The sequence below is a fragment of the Dermacentor andersoni genome, chromosome 3 (genome assembly GCF_023375885.2).
Source record: "Dermacentor andersoni chromosome 3, qqDerAnde1_hic_scaffold, whole genome shotgun sequence".
In the NCBI taxonomy this organism is placed as follows: Eukaryota; Metazoa; Arthropoda; class Arachnida; order Ixodida; family Ixodidae; genus Dermacentor; species Dermacentor andersoni.
The window spans coordinates 236,062,020-236,083,078 of NC_092816.1; the positions used below are offsets into that span (position 1 = coordinate 236,062,020).

A 21,059-nucleotide genomic window follows, 5' to 3' on the forward strand; every position below is an offset into this window, starting at 1 on the left:
TCATTGCATCCCTGTCGAATTCGGATTAACGAGCATTTACTGTATTGGGTGCCCGATCCGGGACAGTGGCTTTGTTGAGAGCACGGTAATCGCCGCAGGGGTGCCAGTCACCCGTCCTTTTGGGCACCATACGGAGTGGCGAGGCCCAAGGACTGGAGGAGGGACGAATGAAGCAGGTGTTCAAGCATGTGTTCAAACTCCTCTTCGGCGATAGCAATTTAGAACCTCAATATAACAAAGTGTGTTTGTATGCAATTTCAATATAACAAAATTTCACTGCTGCCACAAAGGAATGCTGAGACAATAAATGAAAACTTCCACGGTTGCAGATGGCACGGCTGCAGCTGCATTTCTTTTGGACCGGGCAGATGCCAGAGTCAGCTGCGGTGTTGTCCCCTTACATGCCGCAGCAGCATACCCTGTGGTATGAAGAAAAGAAACACACTTCCGTGCTTCTTGGAAAGATATGTTTTCCTTTACTTTTAGTGTGATGATGTCTTTCTTTTTTCCATGTATGGCGGATCGAGAATATGCTGCATGGTCTCCATTGCAGGTTGGACAGAGCAGGGCGCCATTACAGTTGTCGGAAGTGTGTTCGTGGTTGGCACATACTGCGCATGCCAGTCAGCCTTGGCAGCTTTGCGAGTCATGGCTGAATCTTTGGCATCTAAACAACTACGTGGGTTTGGAATATACGGTCTTACTCGGATTCCCACATATACTGTTTAGAGGGTCTTCGGTAGAGTACTGGAGCCAAATATAAGGATTAGATGCTTCTTGGGAATTTCCATGTTGTGTTGTTTCATTTTGATTTGTTGTGCTAGCGTTATGTTTTGTTCTTTCCAGCTCTCTATGAGCTCTTCAGTCAAATTCACGAGGTGTCTGTCAGATATTACTCCTTTGGATGTGTTCATCAATCAGTCATTTGTACATTATCCAGTGTTACGAAACTGGAGAGTTTTCCATGCTGGTACTGGTCACGGACCTCAAGGAGGAGATCACCGCTGGCCATTTTCATTACCTTGTAGCCGGGACCTAGTGCATCAGTTGGACATTTGGCAACGGTGAAGGGAGAAATCACTCTGGTGGTCTTTTCAGGGTTTTCACTATGACTGACATGAAATCGTGAGAAGGTATTCTTGCGTTGGCCAAAACACTGCAACACGTCTCCGGTGCACCCTCTTTCGGTGAGGGGGTGATCAGGCAGATGGGGGAAGGATGATAAATCCATAAAAAATTGCTTAATTTCGGCAGCTGTGTCGGCCATCCACCACCGAGCCCAGCAAGAGGATGCTACAAGACCCAAAGAAAACGCAGACAGCAGCTGTACATAGCTGCTATAACCTAATTAATAGACCCAAGGTTGAATTAACTACACCAGGTTAACCCTTGCTGCCTGGAAAATTGGGAGTAAAACGAAGCTAAGTAATCCGTAGTAAGGTGAAGAGGAGACAGGAGAGATGGAAAAGTGAGAGAGAAAGATGAAGGTTGGAGGGAGAGAGATACAGGAAAAGGCAACTACCAATTTCCCCTGGGTGGGTCAGTCCCGGGGTGCCGTCCACGTGAAGTGGGATTAAAGGGGCGTGTTGCCTCTGCTGAGGGGCTGTAAAGGTCCAAACTCCCGGCATCAACTCGACCCCCAGGATACCCTTTTTTCCGGACATGACTAGTCACGTATGGTTAAGCGCGGCAGGGTCTGACCCTCATGTGCTCGGGTCCACGGTGTTGCAACACACCAAACGCCTCCTCATGCAGATGCCCCTGCAGGGTTATCGCTTGCTGTATAACATTATTTGCAGTGCACTGCCTGCGTAAGGACACGTAGTTCAATAGAATGCAGCTTAGCGTAAACTAAGATGAGACTTCGACGTTACGTGTTTTGAAAAAGGGCTCAGTTATCTGTTCCTGTAGTGTGGCATTTATAAACTACAGTACAACCTTGGTGATACAAATATCAAGGGGTCACGTAAAATATTTTTATCACCAAAACACAAATGAAATTAGCACGTTAAAGAGACAGCAATCCAGTTTTAGAAATTTATTAACAATGGAAGAAGTCTCGGATGTCCTTCTGGGCTTTTTTCTTCACCAGGTTGACCAGCAGCTAATTCTGAAAGTTGTACAGAAAATTTACAAAACCTGCTTCACAAGAACGTTGGATGTAGCACAGCACAAGCCTCACGAGTGATGAGGCGTGGGAAAGACTGCCAGTGTCGGACAGTTTCCACTCTGTACAGTGCGCGCAGTTGCCAGTGTGGTATTAGCTGCCTTCTGCTGGCCTCCCCCCAGCACTGCAAACATGCAAATGGTCTGCTTGCCGATCTGCCTCGGCCTGCTTGGTACAACCTCCTTGCCACTTTGCTGCCGGCGGTCGCGATGGTCGCGGTTCTCTCATTCGCATCACCCGAACCGATGCGGGGCAGCGTTCGGGAGGGAAATTGTACGAATTCCTATCACCACAAAATTCGTACCAGCTGCGATCGTATCACCAAGGTTTCACTGTATATCAGTATTGATACGTGTACGTGTGTATCCTTTTTCCAGAGTCCGCATTTCACCCACTAACAGCTTAAAGTTATTGCTCAGCATAAGACACATCTGCATGATTTGTAACCTACTCAAATGTTATCATCGCTTTTATCTGTCGTCTATGTTCTCGCAGGACCTTAATAACCAGATTGTATATGCAATCAGATTGTACATGCGACATGAATAGTGTTGTGCTTTGTGGAAGGTATGCGAGCACCAGCGATTACGCTGAAACCTTCACAAGTCATGTATAAAAGCCAACACACTTGACCTGCAGATAATATTTTCGACGATTGTCAAGTGTGCTAGCCGCTATCATTGCACTACTTCTGCTGAGCACAGGTTCACTCAATAAACAATTAGTTTTGTGGCTTGCGTTCTGCCGCTGTAGTTGGTTCACCGTCACTGCCACGTGACATCTCGTAGAGGTACTTCTGTATTCATGTACAGGATGCCCCTGCCAAGCCTTTGCCCTAAAGATAACACCAGCGTCGACCTGGACCATTGAACAAGCCGCAGGCTACAAGACCTGCCCCCCGAGCCTACCTAAGATTACCAGGAAGATTGTGGCCAAGTCAACTGCCACCATGAACAACCGAGCATCACTTGCAGCCATTGTACTGAAACAAACCAAGGAACCGCCTATCTTGTGTGGAGCTTCATCTGACGATGCATGAACCTGGCTCAAGACAATCAGAAAGGTTTCAATCTTCAACAACTGGAACTCTGAGGACAAGCTGTGATATGTGTACTTCTCCTTGGAGGACATCACAATGACTTTGTTCCTGAAGACCTTTACGAGCGTTGTTCAAAGCGAGAGGGCCGAACAGCATGCCCTCAGGACGTCGCAGCTCTACAGCTTCGCCTGCCCACGTTCTGGCGCAAGAACCCACAGGTTTGATTCAGCCAGGTCGAAGCCTCCTTCAATCTACACCACATCATCTCGGAGACTTCTTGGTATTGCCGCTTACTTGCCAACCTGTCTCCTGAAGTTGCTCATGAGGTGGCGGACATCTTCGCTGCACCTTTGAGGGATGCCCTGTACCAGCACCTGAAGCAGAGTATCTTGGACTGCACCACGGCATCTGAGAGCGCGCACCTCTGGCACCTGCTCACTTCCAAGGCACTTGGAGACCACCACCCTTCCCAGCTGCTCAACACCACGTGACGGCTCCTGGGCTAAAGCAATGTTAATGCGAACGATGTGCTTTTGAAGAAGTTTTTCCTGCAGTGCTTGCCACAGTCCACCTGCCTTGTCTTGGCCGCTGCAGGAGACTTGACTCTTGACTGCCTCGCCCAGCTCACTGATTGAATCCACGACGCGACTTCTCCTTCTGTCGCTGCCCTCTCTTCAATACCTGAGTCCTCAATAACGGCCTGCTTAGTGTCCCAGATTGACCAGCTCACAGTCTCCATCAGCACCCTTTGGACGTCCTCTCATGACCAGCACGGCTCCTCCTCGCATCCAAACCGCCATCCCTCTTCCCCGAGCAGTCGCCGCTTGCGGAATCCTCGAAGCTCACCTATTTTCTGGTACCATCGCACTTTCTAGCACCGCGCCTGCCAGTGCCCATGCCAGTAGTAGGGAAATGCACTGCGAGATCACTGACGGTGGCACGTGACCTCGCCTTTCTACCTGGCCGACTTTTCATCGTCATGGATCACATTTCCGGCCTGCGCTTCCTTGTAGACACGGGTGCCGAGGTCAGTGTACTGCCGTCCTCCAAGCGTGACCGCGCTTCTAAGTCACTTGGCCCTACACTTCGTATGCTGAACTGTGCCTCCATCCACACGTATGGTCTACGGTCCCTCACTCTCAAAGTTGGCCTGCGACGCACATTCCAGTGGGTCTTCATCGTAGCCGATGCAAATCAGCCGATCCTCAGCTCTGACTTCCTGACCCATTTCAACCTTGACATAAGCATGCGCCGCCGTCAGCTGATTGACAGCATGACGGGACTCTCGATCCCTAGAGTTCTGTCAGCTGTCACTCCCACTGGCATCTGCACGCTGATTCCACCATTCTTGTACGCTCGAATCCTCAAAGACTTCCCTGAGGTGACGAGGCCCTGCAATTTAAATCAGCCACCCAAGCACAGCATAACCCACAACATTGTCACACATGGTCCACCTATCGCAGCTCGTCCGCGCCACCTCTGCGGTGAGCGTCTGGCCATTGCTAAAAAGGAATTCGAGCACACGCTCCAGCTGGGTATTATCCACCTTTCGTCCAGCAGTTGATCCTCCCCACTCCACCTGGTGGCCAAGAAAGAACGGGGTGACCGGTGTCCACACGGCAGCTACCAGGCGCTCAGCGCTCACACGGTTCACGATAGCCACCCCCTTCCACACATTCAAGATTTCACAGGCCACCTGGAAGGATGCAAAATCTTAAGTAAAGTGGACCTTGTCAAGGCCTATCACCAAATCCCTGTTGAGCCTACTGATCTCCTGAAGACGGCCATTACTACACCCTTTGGCCTATGAGTATGTGTGCATGCCCTTTGGGCTACGCAACACAGGTCAAACATTTCAAAGATTCACTGCCGATGTAAGGTGTGGGCTCCCAGTTGTATTTGCCTACATCGACGACATTCTCGTCTCGAGTCCCAATCCACAAGATCATGAGCATCACCTCCGGGAAGTCTTTCAATGCCTTCAACAATTTGGCCTGGTTGCCAAGCCCCAGAAATGCGTTTCTGGGTCTTCTGAGCTCGAGTGCCTGGGTCACCACATTTTGGCACTGGGAATTCAAGCGTTGCTCTCCCCCGTCCAGGCCGTGCAGGACTTCCCAGCACCCACCACTCTATGCCAGCTGCATGAGTTCCTGGACCTAGCGGATTTCTCCAGATATCCTATGCTGCACTGCGCTGAGCTTCTGCATCGACTGACTGACCTTCTTAGCATGACCAAGGACTCCTCATCTGCGATTTCCTGGTATCCCGAAGCTGAAGCTCCTTTCAGGGCTGCAAAACAAGCCATTGCCGATTCGGGACTTCTCATCCACCAGAGAACCAACGTGCCTACTCACATCATGGTGGATGCTTCCAGTGTGGTTATCGACGTTGTTCTCCAGCAGCAAACTGACTCCGAGTGGCATCCACGGGGCTTATTGTCTCAGAAGTTCCAACCTGCCGAGACTCATCATCATCATCAGCCTGGTTATGCCCACTGCAGGGCAAAGGCCTCTCCCATACTTCTCCAACTACCTCGGTCATGTACTAATTGTGGCCATGTTGTCCCTGCAAACTTCTTAATCTCATCCGCCCACCTAACTTTCTGCCGCCCTCTGCTACGCTTTCCTTCCCTTGGAATCCATTCCGTAACTCTTAATGACCATCGGTTATCTTCCCTCCTCATTAAGTGTCCTGCCCATGCCCATTTCTTTTTCTTGATTTCAACTAAGATATCACTAACTCGCGTTTGTTCCCTCACCCAATCTGCTCTTTTCTTATCCCTTAACGTTACACCTATCATTCTTCTTTCCATAGCTCGTTGCGTCGTCCTCAATTTAAGTAGAACTCTTTTCGTAATCCTCCAGGTTTCTGCCCTGTACGGGAGTACTGGTAAGACACAGCTGTTATAAACTTTTCTCTTGAGGGATAATGGCAAGCTGCTGTTCATGATCTGAGAATGCCTGCCAAACGCACCCCAGCCTATTCTTATTCTTCTGATTATTTCAGTCTCATGATCCGGATCCGCAGTCACTACCTGTCCTAAGTAGATGTATTCCCTTACCACTTCCAGTGCCTCACTACCTGTTGTAAACTGCTGTTCCCTTCCGAGACTGTTAAACATTACTTTAATTTTCTGCAGATTAATTTTTAGACCCACCCTTCGGCTTTGCCTCTCCAGGTCAGTGAGCATGCATTGCAATTGGTCCCCTGAGTTACTAAGCAAGGCAATATCATCAGCGAATCGCAAGTTACTAAGGTATTCTCCATTAACTCTTATCCCCAATTCTTCCCAATCCAGGTCTCTGAATACCTCCTGTAAACACGCTGTGAATAGCATCGGAGAGATCGTATTTCAGCAAATTCTGCTGAAAGATATCACCCTGGCTACAATCACTCCTTTCGAAGTTAGTTGTGTTATGACCTTCGCCGTCGATGCTGCCTGTGAGCCGTTCCAGTCTGCTAAATGTACTGACAACGACATTAAGAAAATGATCACCCCGGATCTCACTCCTGCAGAGACTGAACAGCTCTGCAGTCTATTGCTTTCCTACAAGGATATATTCGACCTGAACAACCGACCCTTAGGCCAGATGTCACTTGTCAAACATCGTATACATACAGGCGATAATCCACCCATCCATCGGCGAGTGTCAGCTTTGGAGCGTCACATCATCCAAACGGAAGTTGACAAGATGCTAGCGAAAGACATCATTGAGCCATCGTCAAGTCCCTGGGCATCCCCTGTCGTGCTGGTCAAAAAGGACGGTTCATGGAGATTCTGCGTCGATTACCGCCACCTCAACCGCATAACGAAGAAGCACGCCTACCGCGCACCTCCACCAAAATGTCACGGTTATAAACTATTTACACGATGCATATATATACAGCAGCACAGAACCCTGAGAGGCTGTTGGCACTTCGTTGTCTTTACCGTTCACGACTTTGTCCTCTTTTCTACCGTAACAATAGCATCAGAGAGATTGTATCTCCCTGCCTGACGCCCTTCTTTATAAAGATTTTGTTGCTTTCTTTATGGAGGACTATGGTGGCTGTGGAGCCGCCATAGATATCTTTCAGTATTTTTACATACGGCTCGTCTACACCCCGATTCCGTAATGCCTGCACGACTGCTGAGATTTAGACTGAATCAAATGCTTTCTCGTAATAAATGAAAGCTATATATAAGGATTGGTTATATTCCGCACATTTCTCTATCACCTGATTGATAGTGTGAATATGGCCTATTGTTGAGTAGCCTTTACGGAATCCTGCCTGGTCCTTTGGCTTTCTTCCACTCTTTCGACATTCTTCCCGTTTCCCAGGTTATATTTAAAAAACGAAGCAAGGTTTCAACTGCATTAGGAGATAGATGAGCGAGCATTGCGTAATGTACTCTGTCTGGACCAGGTGCTGTTATTTTGTCAGTCGTGAGTACTCTATTGATTTCCGGTAATGTTAAGAGGGCATTATACGATCTTTCTGAACTTTCAGTGCTCGGAAGTTCGAGTTTTTTCGCCGATTGCTTATATTTTAGAAATGCAGCGAAATAGTTTACCGAGCTTGATATAGCATGAAAATGCTGCTCTAATATGTCTGCTTGTTCTACTAAATTTGTTTGTGTATCCGGGGGTGAAAGTATGGGTATCATGTAAGGAGCGTAGTCACCTCTAAACTAACGAACGTGATCTCACATTCTTTTGGAAGTTATCGAGCTATTTATTGACAAGACATAATTTTTCCAGGACTGTCTTTCGGCTTGTCTGCGTGTGTACCTGGCTTTCGCTTTTGCTTTCTTGAAAGAGAGCAGATTATCTTGTGTTGGGTATCGCCGAAAGATACCCCACGCTTTGTGTCGTAGTTTTTTTGTTTGCGTACATTCCTTCGTCCACCAGGGTTTTAGGTTTTTTTCTTAGGAAGCCAGACGATTGTGGGATTGTTTCTGCTGCTGCAGCAAGTATACAGGCGGTGATTTTGTCATTCATTACGTCTATGGTTAACTCATCTGATATGTTATCCAGAGTGGCCTTTTCAGCACGATGGAAGAATGCTTTTCAGTAAAGAGAGCCCAGTCTGCTAGATGGAGTTTCCAACGGGGTGGCCTCAGTGGGATGCTAGGAAAAGCAGCTGTTTTTTTTAATGATAGCAGGCATATGGTCACTACAATAGGGGTTCTCCCTCCACTGAAAATCGCCAAAAAGATATGGAGAACACAGTGCCAGATCTAGGCAACTCATAGCTATTGTGCTTGGGCAGTAGTAAGTTACCGCACCGGTTCCGCACATTTTTCTATCACCTGATTGATAGTGTGAATATGGTCTATTGTTGAGTAGCCTTTACAGAATCCTGCCTGGTCCTTTTGTTGACGGAAGTCTAAGGTGTTCCTGATTCTATTTGCAATTACCTTAGTAAATACTTTGTAGGCAACGGACAGTAAGCTGATCGGTCTATAATTTTTCAAGTCTTTGGCGTCCCCTTTCTTATGGATTAGGATTATGTTTGCGTTCTTCCAAGATTCCGGTACGCTCGAGGTCATGAGGCATTGCGTGAAGTGAGGCATTGAGAGTGAAGTTAGCTTAGCAGTACTCTTTGAGGAATTATCAGACATTCTTTGGGATATCATCGGCCTTAGTGAGATTAGAACTGGTGAGGCTTATACATTGCTGAATAACAGACATGTCCTCTGCTATAGAGGTCTCCTAGATAAGAAGCAATACGGGGTACGATTCCTAATCTATAAGGACATAGCGCGCAACACTGACTAATTCTACAGCATTAACGAGAGGGTAGCTTAGTCGTAATCAAACTAAATAAGAGGTATAGATTAAAGGTAGTACAAGCCTACACTCCAACATCCAGTCACGACGATGATGAAGTAGATCAGCTTTATGAAGTTGTTGAATTAGCGATGAGAAAAGTGCAAACTCAGTATACTGTAGTAATGGGTGACTTCAATGCAAAAATGGGGAAAAAGCAGGCTGGTGAACAAGGAATTGGCAACTAGGCATCGAATCTAGAAACGATAGAGAAAAGATGCTGGTAGAATTCGCAGAAAGGAATAAGCTTAGAATAATGAACACCTTTTTCAGGAAGCACAGCAACCAAAAGTAGACCTGGAAAAGCCCTAATGGTGAGACAAGAAATGAAATTGACTTCATACTTTCTGCTGATCCCAGCACAGTGCAGGATGTAAGTAGGGTAAAGTGCAGTGATCATAGGCTAGTGAGGGCTAGGATTCACCTCAATTTGAAGAGAGAAAGAGTAAAGGCTCGAGGTAATGAGGCATTGTGTATACAGGGTGGCCAGTTTTTCTAGAACAACCTGCCCACCATTCTTCAACAAATCTGCTGTTACCTGATCCTCCCCAGCTGCCTTCCCCCTTTGCATAGCTCCCAAGGCTTTCTTTACTTCTTCCGGCGTTACCTGTGGGATTTCGAATTCCTCTAGACTATTTTCTCTTCCATTATCGTCGTGGGTGCCACTGGTACTGTATAAATCTCTATAGAACTCCTCAGCCACTTGAACTATCTCACCCATATTAGTAATGATATTGCCGGCTTTGTCTCTTAACGCATACATCTGTTTCTTGCCAATTCCTAGTTTCTTCTTCACTGCTTTTAGGCTTCCTCCGTTCCTGAGAGCATGTTCAATTCTATCCATATTATACTTCTTTATGTCAGCTGTCTTTTGCTTGTTGATTAACTTCGAAATTTCTGCCAGTTCTATTCTAGCTGTAGGGTTAGAGGCTTTCATACATTGGCGTTTCTTGATCAGATCTTTCGTCTCCTGTGATAGCTTATTGGTATCCTGTCTAACGGAGTTACCACCGACTTCTATTGCACACTCCTTAATGATGCCCACAATATTGTCGTTCATTGCTTCAACACTAAGGTCCTCTTCCTGAGTCAAAGCCGAATACCTGTTCTGTAGCTTGATCTGGAATTCCTCTATTTTCCCTCTTACCGCTAACTCATTGATCGACTTCTTATGTACCAGCTGCTTCCGTTCCCTCCTCAAGTCAAGGCTAATTCGAGTTCTTACCATCCTATGGTCACTGCAGCGCACCTTGCTGAGCACATCCACATCTTGTATGATGCCAGGGTTAGCGCAGAGTATGAGGTCTATTTCATTTCTAGTCTCGCTGTTCGGGCTCCTCCACGTCCACTTTCGGCTATCTCGCTTGCGGAAGAAGGTATTCATTATCCGCATATTATTCTGTTCCGCAAACCCTACTAATAACTTTCCCCTGCTTTTCCTAGTGCCTATGCCATATTCCCCCACTGCCTTGTCTCCAGCCTGCTTCTTGCCTAGCTTGGCATTGAAGTCGCCCATCAGTATACTGCATTTTGTTTTGACTTTACCCATCGCTGCTTCCACGTCTTCATAGAAGCTGTCGACTTCCTGGTCATCATGACTGGATGTAGGGGCGTAGACCTGTATAACCTTCATTTTGTACCTCTTATTAAGTTTCACAACAAGACATGCCACCCTCTCATTAATGCTACAGAATTCCTGTATGTTACCAGCTATGTTCTTATTAATCAGGAATCCGACTCCTAGTTCTCGTCTCACCGCTAAGCCTTGGTAGCACAGGACGTGCCCGCTTTTTAGCACTGTATATGCTTCTTTTGGCCTCCTAACTTCACTGAGCCCTATTATATACCATTTACTGCCCTCTAATTCCTCCAATAGCACTGCTAGACTCGCCTCACTAGATAACGTTCTAGCGTTAAACGTTGCCAGGTTCATATTCCAATGGCGGCCTGTCCGAGACTCACTACAGCATTTTCTGCCGCAAGCTGCTAGCCATCTACTCCACCATCCAATTTTCCCAGCACTTCTTGGAAGGCCAGCCATTTTATGTTCGAACGGATCATAAGCCTCTGATGTATGTCTTCCGTACAAACCCTGCCAAATATGCCGCACGTTAACTTCATCAACTGGCCTATATATTGGAGTTAAGCACGTCAAAGGTACTGAAAACAAGGCAGTTGATACACTCTCCCGCATCAGCTCCCTCGGCACTTCTACATCAACTGTGGAGAGGAAATGTCTAGCTCGGGTGCAGATGGAAGACCGTGAGCTGCAAGCGCTGCGTGACCATCCCCGTTCTTACGGTCTACAACTCGTACCTCACCCGTTTGTGCCTGGCTCGATCTGGTGTGACATGTCCATGGCTGCACCTGGTCCCTTCATTCCAGCTGTCTTCAGACATGTGGTGTTCCAATCTCTTCACGACATCTGCCATCCCAGCATTCGAGCCACACAGTGTCTCGTTACACAGCTCTACGTCTGGCTAAGCATTAAACACCGACGTTCGCCAGTACGCACGTTCGTGCCTCGCGTGCCAGACCGCCAAAGTGACCCGCCACACCAAGACTCCCACGCAGCCTTTCTTGTCACCTGGCTGTCGCTTTGACACCGTCCATCTTGATTTGGTTGGACCACTTCCTCCCTCTCATGACTGCCAGCACATTCTAACAATGATAGACTGCTTCACCTATTGGCCTGAAGCCATGCCCATTCGGACATCACCGCAGAAACGGTTGCCAAAGCCTTCGTTTCAGCATGGGTTTCCCACTTCGGCTGCCCCAGCATTGTGACCACTGATCGGGGCTGGCAATTTGACTGTACTCCTTTCACTTCCCTCAACCACCTGTTTGGCGCTAAAGACTGCCGTACCAATGCATATCATCCCAGTGCGAACGGCATGGTTGAGTGGCTCCACCACCAGCTCAAGGCTGTCCTCACTGTGCGCCTGGATCGGGAGCACTGGGTCGACCACCTGCCTATGGTGCTTCTCAGCCTACGTGCTGTCCTTCGTTGCAACCTTGACTGTTCTCTGGCCGAACTCGACTGTAGTGCACTCCTGTGGCTTCGTGGAGACTTGCTCGTTCCTTCGAACCCCTCGCTCCAGCCACTACAGTAGATTCAATGCCTACAGGACTAAATTCAGCAACTGTGTCCTGTCCTGCCTCAATCTTCGAACCCCAGCATCTTTGTGTATTCAGACCTTGCGTCTTCGACCCACATTTTTCTCAGACAAGACGCTGTAAAGGCACCTCTTACACCCTCCTACGATGGGCCACACCGTGACCTCCACAAGACACCGAGGTCCCCCACCATCCTATCAAATGGCTGCAAAGAGGTAGTCTCGTTAGATTGCCTCAAACCAGCCTAACTCGCTATACTTCCTACGGAGCTCCCCGCTTATGTTGCCGGCATATCCGTGGATCTGCATGTAACTAAGACAGCACCATCTCCACTTTGTCGACGAGTACATTTCGCTGTTCCTTATGGACGGTATACCCACCGATGCCGCTACGTGCAGACACTAAAGGTCGGCGCTCTCAGTCGGCATTGCGAAAGATGACGAAAATAAAGTTGGGTGGCACGTGCTAGTCCATTGTAAGAGCCTGCTACGCTGGTCGTCTGGTCCTGGCACTCTGCTGCAGCCCCTTGGTTCGCGACAAGAACATGGCCATGTTCACAGATCAGATGACCCATCTTTTCTTGCAAGCCGACCAAGAAATGTTGAAGGAAAAAAGTTCGCTTCCTTATGTGGAGCATAACTATTCTGGAGTTTTACGGGCCAAAACTACAATCTGATTGTGTCGCAGGCCGTAGTAAAGGATTCCGGAATAATTTTGGCCACCTGAGGATCTTTAACGTGCCCCAATGCATGGGACATGGGCGTTATTGAACATGGCCCCACTGAAATGCAGCTGCCATGGCCGGGACCTGATCCCACGATCTCATGCTTAGTTGGGGGGCGTTGACATGGCATTGACAAATGTACAAAGGGGGGCATTGACATGTGTACTTATTTATCCTTTTTCCAGAGCCCGCATTTCACTTGCTAACACCTTAAAGTTATCATTCAGTGCAAGATGTGCCTGCATGATTTGGGACCCACTCGAATGTTATCGTGAATTTTATCTGTTGTCTATGTTCTCTTCGGACCTTGCGCAATAAGAGGTGCATACGAGACGTCAGTAGTCTTGCCCTTTTTGGAAGGTATGCAAGCACTAGCGATTACACTGGAACCTTCTACGAGTCAGGTAAAAAAGCCGACACGCTTGACTCGAAGATGACATTTCAACAATCAACGAGTGTGCTTGCCGCTATCATTGTGCTACTTGTTTTTCTAGGCACAGGTTCACCTAATGAACAGCTAGCTTCACAACTTGCATTGTTCACTGTAAATACCATGTGACAATATTTATATTTGATTTTGGAAAACGACATGCATATCTTATTTACCATGGCACTATTTCACGGATAGTAATGATACACCAAGTGAGCTCATATGAAACCACTTAAATAAAAGAACCCTCACATGCTGAACATGCTGGTAAAAATGAAAGCGATACCACCAGAAAAGCATTGACACTACTCAGCGTAGGAAAACAAGAGCAGAATGTGCATATGCGTGCACATAGCTTTGCATGTGCTAAAGGTTGTTGTCAAGTATAGTTAGCCCCCTCTAAAAGTGGTCTGAACACGAACCCTTGGTGGTCAGTTTTTTGGAGTAGCTTGGGTGCAATACAAGGTATGTTTATGGTTTTGGCACAGCAAGTTGAAAACATAGCACTTTGGTGCAATTGGCACAGCAGGACCACCCTTGGAGGAACCAGAGTGTGGCACAGCCAAATATTCTTGTTGTCCCACCTCTTTGGCAGTGCGTGCAGCCAGGGCCAATTGCAGAGCCACCAGGGAGGCCAGCCACAGCTCCTGCTCATCCTGCTGCTGCTGCTGCTGCGCTGCCAAGGAGGACAAGGACAGAGGCGGTGGCCGGCGGCGGTAGTGGTCACGCACGGCCCGCGGGATGTGGGCACGATACAGCCGGGGCCGCTGGCGTTTGAGCCGGAAGGGCGGATGTGGCCGGTGTGCCCGTGCCAGGAATGCCAGCTTCACTGCATCCTGGTTGAGCCGGCTGCCTCCCCCAAATCGGTCCCACAGCCGCACCCGCTCAGTCAGGCTCACGGAATTGAGCAGCTTCTCCTCCTGCAGACAACACAGTGTTTGGGAAACCATCTCCACTGCATCACAACTAAGACTTAACCATGTTTTGGTCAAGCAGGGAAAGCTCTATGGCATGTCACCACTGGGACTGTGTTGTATCGTACGCAAAGCATCTTCCGAAAGATATACCTTCCTTGGCGATTAAAAGCCCACCCTCGCCCATCTTCCTCTGCGCCTAGCACGGCAGGTAGTGAATAAGGCACTCAATGGCACATGGTGTCAGAAGCAAACAGTGAACCGACACCTGCCTGTAATTAATGATAGCCGTTATCACAACACAAGCACCAGGATGCATACTGGATAGTCTTTACAATGATGATAATGTAGTGCTTTGTGGCGCAAGGGTGAGTATGGCCAAAGAGCGCCAAGCCGGTACTAGCGAGTTCGAAGTGAAGCGGTGAATTATGAGAGGTGGATGTGATGGGGCTGTAAAGTGCCTAAAAAAAAATGGTGAGTTTTTATATACATGTTTATATACGAATGACACAATTATACATACAATAAATCAATGCAGCACAATAAGTATAAGTAATGCAAATGAAGAAATAAAGTAGGTACAGAAAGGTACAGAAAGGCCAAAAACCAAATGGAAGCAAAAAGTCTTGCAACGCATGAAATTGCATATCAGTCGAAAAGCAGGAAAATCAATTAGAAAAAACAGGTGTCAATTGTCGAGAAAATAGTTTCGATTTTTTTCTGAATATTGAAATGGTTGAGGAATCTTGCATGATATCAAATAAAGCATGCTCATCATTAAGTAAATTAGGAATCTGCCATTGTAAAAGCTGATTGCCGCAGTTTGTTCTGATTTTTACCTTAATAAAGTTCCTAGCTCTTAAGGTGTAATTAGTTGTGGTATTAGTGTATATAGAAAAAAAAGTTCACAATTAATTATGAATTCTAAAAATGCTTTTCTGGATAACTTTTGTTTATATAGACTACTGACACTCAAAATACTGTCCTGATGAAAGTACTCAGAGGTATGTTCGTACATTGACAGGTTATGAAGAATACAAACACACTTTTTCTACATTCGGAATAGAGTTTCCAAGTTAGCTTTAAAGGGATGCCACAGATAAGTAGACAATAGTGGACTCTAGAATAAATAGTAGAAAAGTACAACTGACGTATAAGTTTTAAAGGTAACAGCGTGCGATGCTTATTCAGCATACTGATTAATTGTGCTACGCTACGTTTAATATAACTTACGTGATGCATCCACCGTAGATTTTCATGGAAGAGTACACCCAATAACTTGTACTGAGAAACCCTTTCAAGTGGTTGCGATTGAAAGATTAAAGAAGATGCGAGCTTAACTGGCTTGTTAATAGGAGTAAAAACAATATACTTTGTTTTTTTAACATTTAGGCTCAACTGATTAGCCGATAGCCACACTGAAAGGGAATTTAACCAGTTGTTAATAAGAGGAATTAGAATAGAGATGTTATCAAAGGAGAAAAAAAAATGTTTGTATCGTCGGCATATAATACAATATTGGATGTTTCTGGTATTGCCACGATATCATTGATATAAAGCAGGAAAATCGTAGGACCTAAAATAGAACCCTGCGGGATGCCGTGCCTAATATCTCCTAAATCTGATTTTATGCTGTTGATTTCCACAAATTGGGAGCGGTGTGATAGATAGCTACACAGTAAGTTTAGTGCAATGCCTCTGCTTCCATAACAAGGTAATTTAGAAAAAAGTATATCACGTTTAATTGAATCAAATGCTTTATTAAAGTCTAAAAATTAGCCTATTGTGTATTGTTAGTTTCCTATATTGGCAACAATTTTATCCCGTATTTCAAGTAACGCAGATCCAGTGGATTTACCCCTTTGAAAGTCATACTGATTCGGGGATATAAGGTTATGCTTTTGCATGTGTTCAGTTATTCTAGAATTTAAGGCTTTTTCAATATTTTTAGAAAAAACTGGAAGTATGGATATCAGACGGTAATTAGTGATGCAATCAGTTACGCCACCTTTATGCAAGACGACGATCCTAGCAATTTTCATGTTATCCGGAAATGTGCCTGTAGAAAACACAATGTTTGTTATGTCACAAAGAACATTGCATAATAAATCCGCAACTGCTTTAATTGGTGCTACTTTAATACCGTCATAACCACAAGAGGGAGCTGTTCTTTAAATTGGTAATAATGTGTGCTAATTTATGACATGCAGAGTCCCCAAAACCTATAACATGCGTGCAGTAACCCCTTGATGCCAAGAGAATGCAGTAGTAGTAGCAGTGTCGAGCCTGTTCGCAAACCTCACTGGTTACAAAAGTGGCAGCAGCTAAACTGTGTTCCCATGCGACACAGACCCCAGGTGACATAACCTAGCCGATCACCCCCTCTGGCGGTGATGAAAGCAGCAGCAACAGCTCGACCGAGCATCAACAGCCTGTTCCAGTGCAACAGAGACTTTCGGTGAGGTAACCTAGCCGATCACCAGCTCCAATGATGAGGGATGCAGCAGCAGCTGAACCAACCATAGACGTGTTCCTGTGCAACACAGACCCTAGGTGATGCCAGAAATGGTAATCGGCTAGGTAATCACCAGCTCCAATGATGAGGGATGCAGCAGCAGCTGAACCAACCATAGACGTGTTCCTGTGCAACACAGACCCTAGGTGATGCCAGAAATGGTAATCGGCTAGGTAATCACCAGCTCCAATGATGAGGGATGCAGCAGCAGCTGAACCAACCATAGACGTGTTCCTGTGCAACACAGACCCTAGGTGATGCCAGAAATGGTAATCGGCTAGGTAATCACCAGCTCCAATGATGAGGGATGCAGCAGCAGCTGAACCAACCATAGACGTGTTCCTGTGCAACACAGACCCTAGGTGATGCCAGAAATGGTAATCGGCTAGGTAATCACCAGCTCCAATGATGAGGGATGCAGCAGCAGCTGAACCAACCATAGACGTGTTCCTGTGCAACACAGACCCTAGGTGATGCCAGAAATGGTAATCGGCTAGGTAATCACCAGCTCCAATGATGAGGGATGCAGCAGCAGCTGAACCAACCATAGACGTGTTCCTGTGCAACACAGACCCTAGGTGATGCCAGAAATGGTAATCGGCTAGGTAATCACCAGCTCCAATGATGAGGGATGCAGCAGCAGCTGAACCAACCATAGACGTGTTCCTGTGCAACACAGACCCTAGGTGATGCCAGAAATGGTAATCGGCTAGGTAATCACCAGCTCCAATGATGAGGGATGCAGCAGCAGCTGAACCAACCATAGACGTGTTCCTGTGCAACACAGACCCTAGGTGATGCCAGAAATGGTAATCGGCTAGGTAATCACCAGCTCCAATGATGAGGGATGCAGCAGCAGCTGAACCAACCATAGACGTGTTCCTGTGCAACACAGACCCTAGGTGATGCCAGAAATGGTAATCGGCTAGGTAATCACCAGCTCCAATGATGAGGGATGCAGCAGCAGCTGAACCAACCATAGATGTGTTCCTGTGCAACACAGGCCCTAGGTGATGCCAGAAATGGTAATCGGCTAGGTAATCACCAGCTCCAATGATGAGGGATGCAGCAGCAGCTGAACCAACCATAGACGTGTTCCTGTGCAACACAGACCCTAGGTGATGCCAGAAATGGTAATCGGCTAGGTAATCACCAGCTCCAATGATGAGGGATGCAGCAGCAGCTGAACCAACCATAGACGTGTTCCTGTGCAACACAGACCCTAGGTGATGCCAGAAATGGTAATCGGCTAGGTAATCACCAGCTCCAATGATGAGGGATGCAGCAGCAGCTGAACCAACCATAGACGTGTTCCTGTGCAACACAGACCCTAGGTGATGCCAGAAATGGTAATCGGCTAGGTAATCACCAGCTCCAATGATGAGGGATGCAGCAGCAGCTGAACCAACCATAGACGTGTTCCTGTGCAACACAGACCCTAGGTGATGCCAGAAATGGTAATCGGCTAGGTAATCACCAGCTCCAATGATGAGGGATGCAGCAGCAGCTGAACCAACCATAGACGTGTTCCTGTGCAACACAGACCCTAGGTGACGCCAGAAATGGTAATCGGCTAGGTTACCCTAGCCATCAGTGGAAGTGACAAGAGCGGCAACTACGAAACTCAGCAGCAGTAGCCCATTCTCAAGTGACACAAGCCCCCGGGGACTACCACCACGTTTTGCCATCGCCTGCAGAGAAGTGTTCACATTGTCAACACCAAGCTCCATTTTGGTAGCAGCAAACAAAGGATTCCAATATTGGGTGAGTACTTCAGCATCATCTTAAAGTATTAAATTTGTTTTCATTACCAGAGCGTCTGTCTAATTGCCTCTCAAGTCTGCATGAACCATCTTATTACAGTGACGTAAACTCGTCTGTCACAATAAAGATATAGACTGACCGATATAGAAAGATATAGACTCACTGAAAGTCGTTGCGAAAATAGTAAGCATCCCCCTTACACATATTCTCAACATTATTCTTTCAACCACAGTGTTCCCAGATGCAATGAAGCTGGCCACACAGGTGGTTTCATACAAGACAAGAACAATTACTGTACAATCTCTGTGCTTCCTACCTTTGCGAAGATAGCAGAGAACATAATACATAAAAGACTTTCTGGCTTTCTGACGATAAACAATATAATAGTAAGTGAACAATTTGGGTTCAGAAAAACAAGCCGTCTTAAAGTGCACTTCTTGGAATAAAAGTGCGCACACTGGATCATACTGAAAGGAAAATAGTTAGACTGGGAATATTTCTGAACTTCAGAAAGGCTTTCGACTGTCATCCTATGCCATCCTATGGAATTTGCCATGCTATGGAATATGCGGAGAAGCTTAGTTTTTGATAAAAAGCTACTTAACTTAGAGAGCTAAAATTACATGCATAAATGGTGTAAACTTTGACAGACAATTTCTAAAATTTGATGTACCACAGGGATCATTACTTGGACTGACATTTTTATTATACATTAAGAATATTGTACACCTTAACAATATACGTAGTTAATTTTATATGCAGACTACACGAATGTATTCTTCTCAAGTGCTGACGTAAGAGAGGTATTTCATCTACCTAACGAATGGCTGAAAGGTGTGGATTTGTGGCATCAATCTAATAGACTCCAATTAAACATCAGTAAAACGAAATAATTACTCTTCCAGCCACGAGGAACCCACCCGACTGTAAACTTGGATTTAAAATTTCAGAATGTTACCATCGAACAATCTTTATCAGTTAGATTTTTTGGGGGTGATATTTCAAGAGAACCTTTCATGGACGCCTCACGTTGACAAGCTCTGAACTGACCTCAGGCGAGCTGGTGAAATTTCAAATAAAATAAGATATCATGTCCCATCTGTGGTGAAAAGGCAGATATACTACACACTTATTCATCCGTGGTTGTGTTACTGTTTCTTGGCATGGTCAACAATGACTAAGATTAACCTAGACTGTGTTTTTTCTTCGCAAAAGTGAGCGGTGTGTGCAATCGTAAATTCAGAACTTTTGGAAGACACTACACCTCTTTTTAAATAAAATAATAGTATATTGCCCATTCCTAAACTGTATAAATATAATCTGGCCTTAAAGATTTCGCACCAGCACCGAACTACTACAACATTCCAAACCAAATATCTTGCGAAATCGGTTCCTTACTACATACGAAAGATTTTAATACCCAGGCAACGTTCCCATACAAAATATGGCGATCAAAAACAAAGTTTTATGACACCAGATCTACTGAACGAATATCCAGAATTAGCCAAAGCACTTATTACAGCTACCTCGGTACAGAAACTCTGAAAAAAACTCTGGAAGTTTTTTCTTAATGCATACTAAATATAGTGCTGGACTGATTTTATTTGGTTTCTGTCTACTCAACGAGTCTTTGCTTTCGTTGTGAAAGTCAGATAGATGTTCTGTACCTGGACGACTGTTGCTTCGACATACCTGTATCATGTATGTACTTGTAGTGCCTGTATTCATTTGTTATTGATGTCAAATAAATAAAAAAAATTTATTGATGTGGTTTTATTGATGGCGGCCCGAGTCCAAGGACTTCGAGCCGCCACCTGAGGCCACCACAACAAAAACTGCCGGACCATTCTTTGTCTGAATTTTACCATGTTTCAAATTGCCACATTCTATTCTATACTTTTTTTGTCATTGCATTATGTGGTTGTGTGACTGCAGCTGCCAAGGGTGGCAGCGGGGCCCAGTCAAGCCCTTTCACTGCCTTTTGTCGCGTCCCCCAACACATTTTTGAAGGGAATGTCTCGAATAAATGAATAAAAAAAGAAAGGTTGCATGAAAGCATATGTGCACGTGTGCAGCAACACGTTCGACAACTTTTCTGGCCACTTGCCGAATAAAGACTTATTTTGTGATGGATTTGATAATACTATGGACTACATTCTTATTCAGCCTTTAGACAGTCCCCTCTAATTCTGAATTAGCAGTCAGCCAGCATATTGCATGCTAAACCATGCACATTATTGAGAGGCTCTTTTTTGTTCGAAAAATGTTTTATTCTTATAAGTGCCTTTGGAGTCTGAATTAACAAGGTTCCACTGAACTTAGCTTCAAATATTGAACTTAGTAATGACATGCAGATAAATTTATTATACTCGTAGACAACTTTCTGTGGCTATGCAGTAAAAGCTATGGATCTGGAGTGCTTGTGCATGCACCGCTGCATGTAATGTAGTCCAAAATTTAAACTGATGTTTTGTGACAGAGACCTAAACAAACATTTTATTTTTAGCATTTATGTATAAATGTCTGCCTTCAAAAAACACAATGTTTTATTTTTTTTAGTACAATTTCTCATGCTT

General features: G+C 45.8%; 1 protein-coding gene across 4 annotated transcripts in view; it reads right to left on the reverse strand.

Moving 5' to 3' along the window:
- Positions 1-21,059, reverse strand: part of LOC126536989 (PHD finger protein 12) — a 199,353-nt gene that overhangs the window by 111,413 nt on the left and 66,881 nt on the right. For all 4 annotated transcript variants that reach the window (XM_055073153.2, XM_055073156.2, XM_050184074.3 and 1 more), the window contains one exon: positions 13,875-14,210. In XM_055073153.2, coding sequence (XP_054929128.1) covers positions 13,875-14,210 — 336 coding nt within the window. The remainder of the gene's footprint in view (positions 1-13,874; positions 14,211-21,059) is intronic.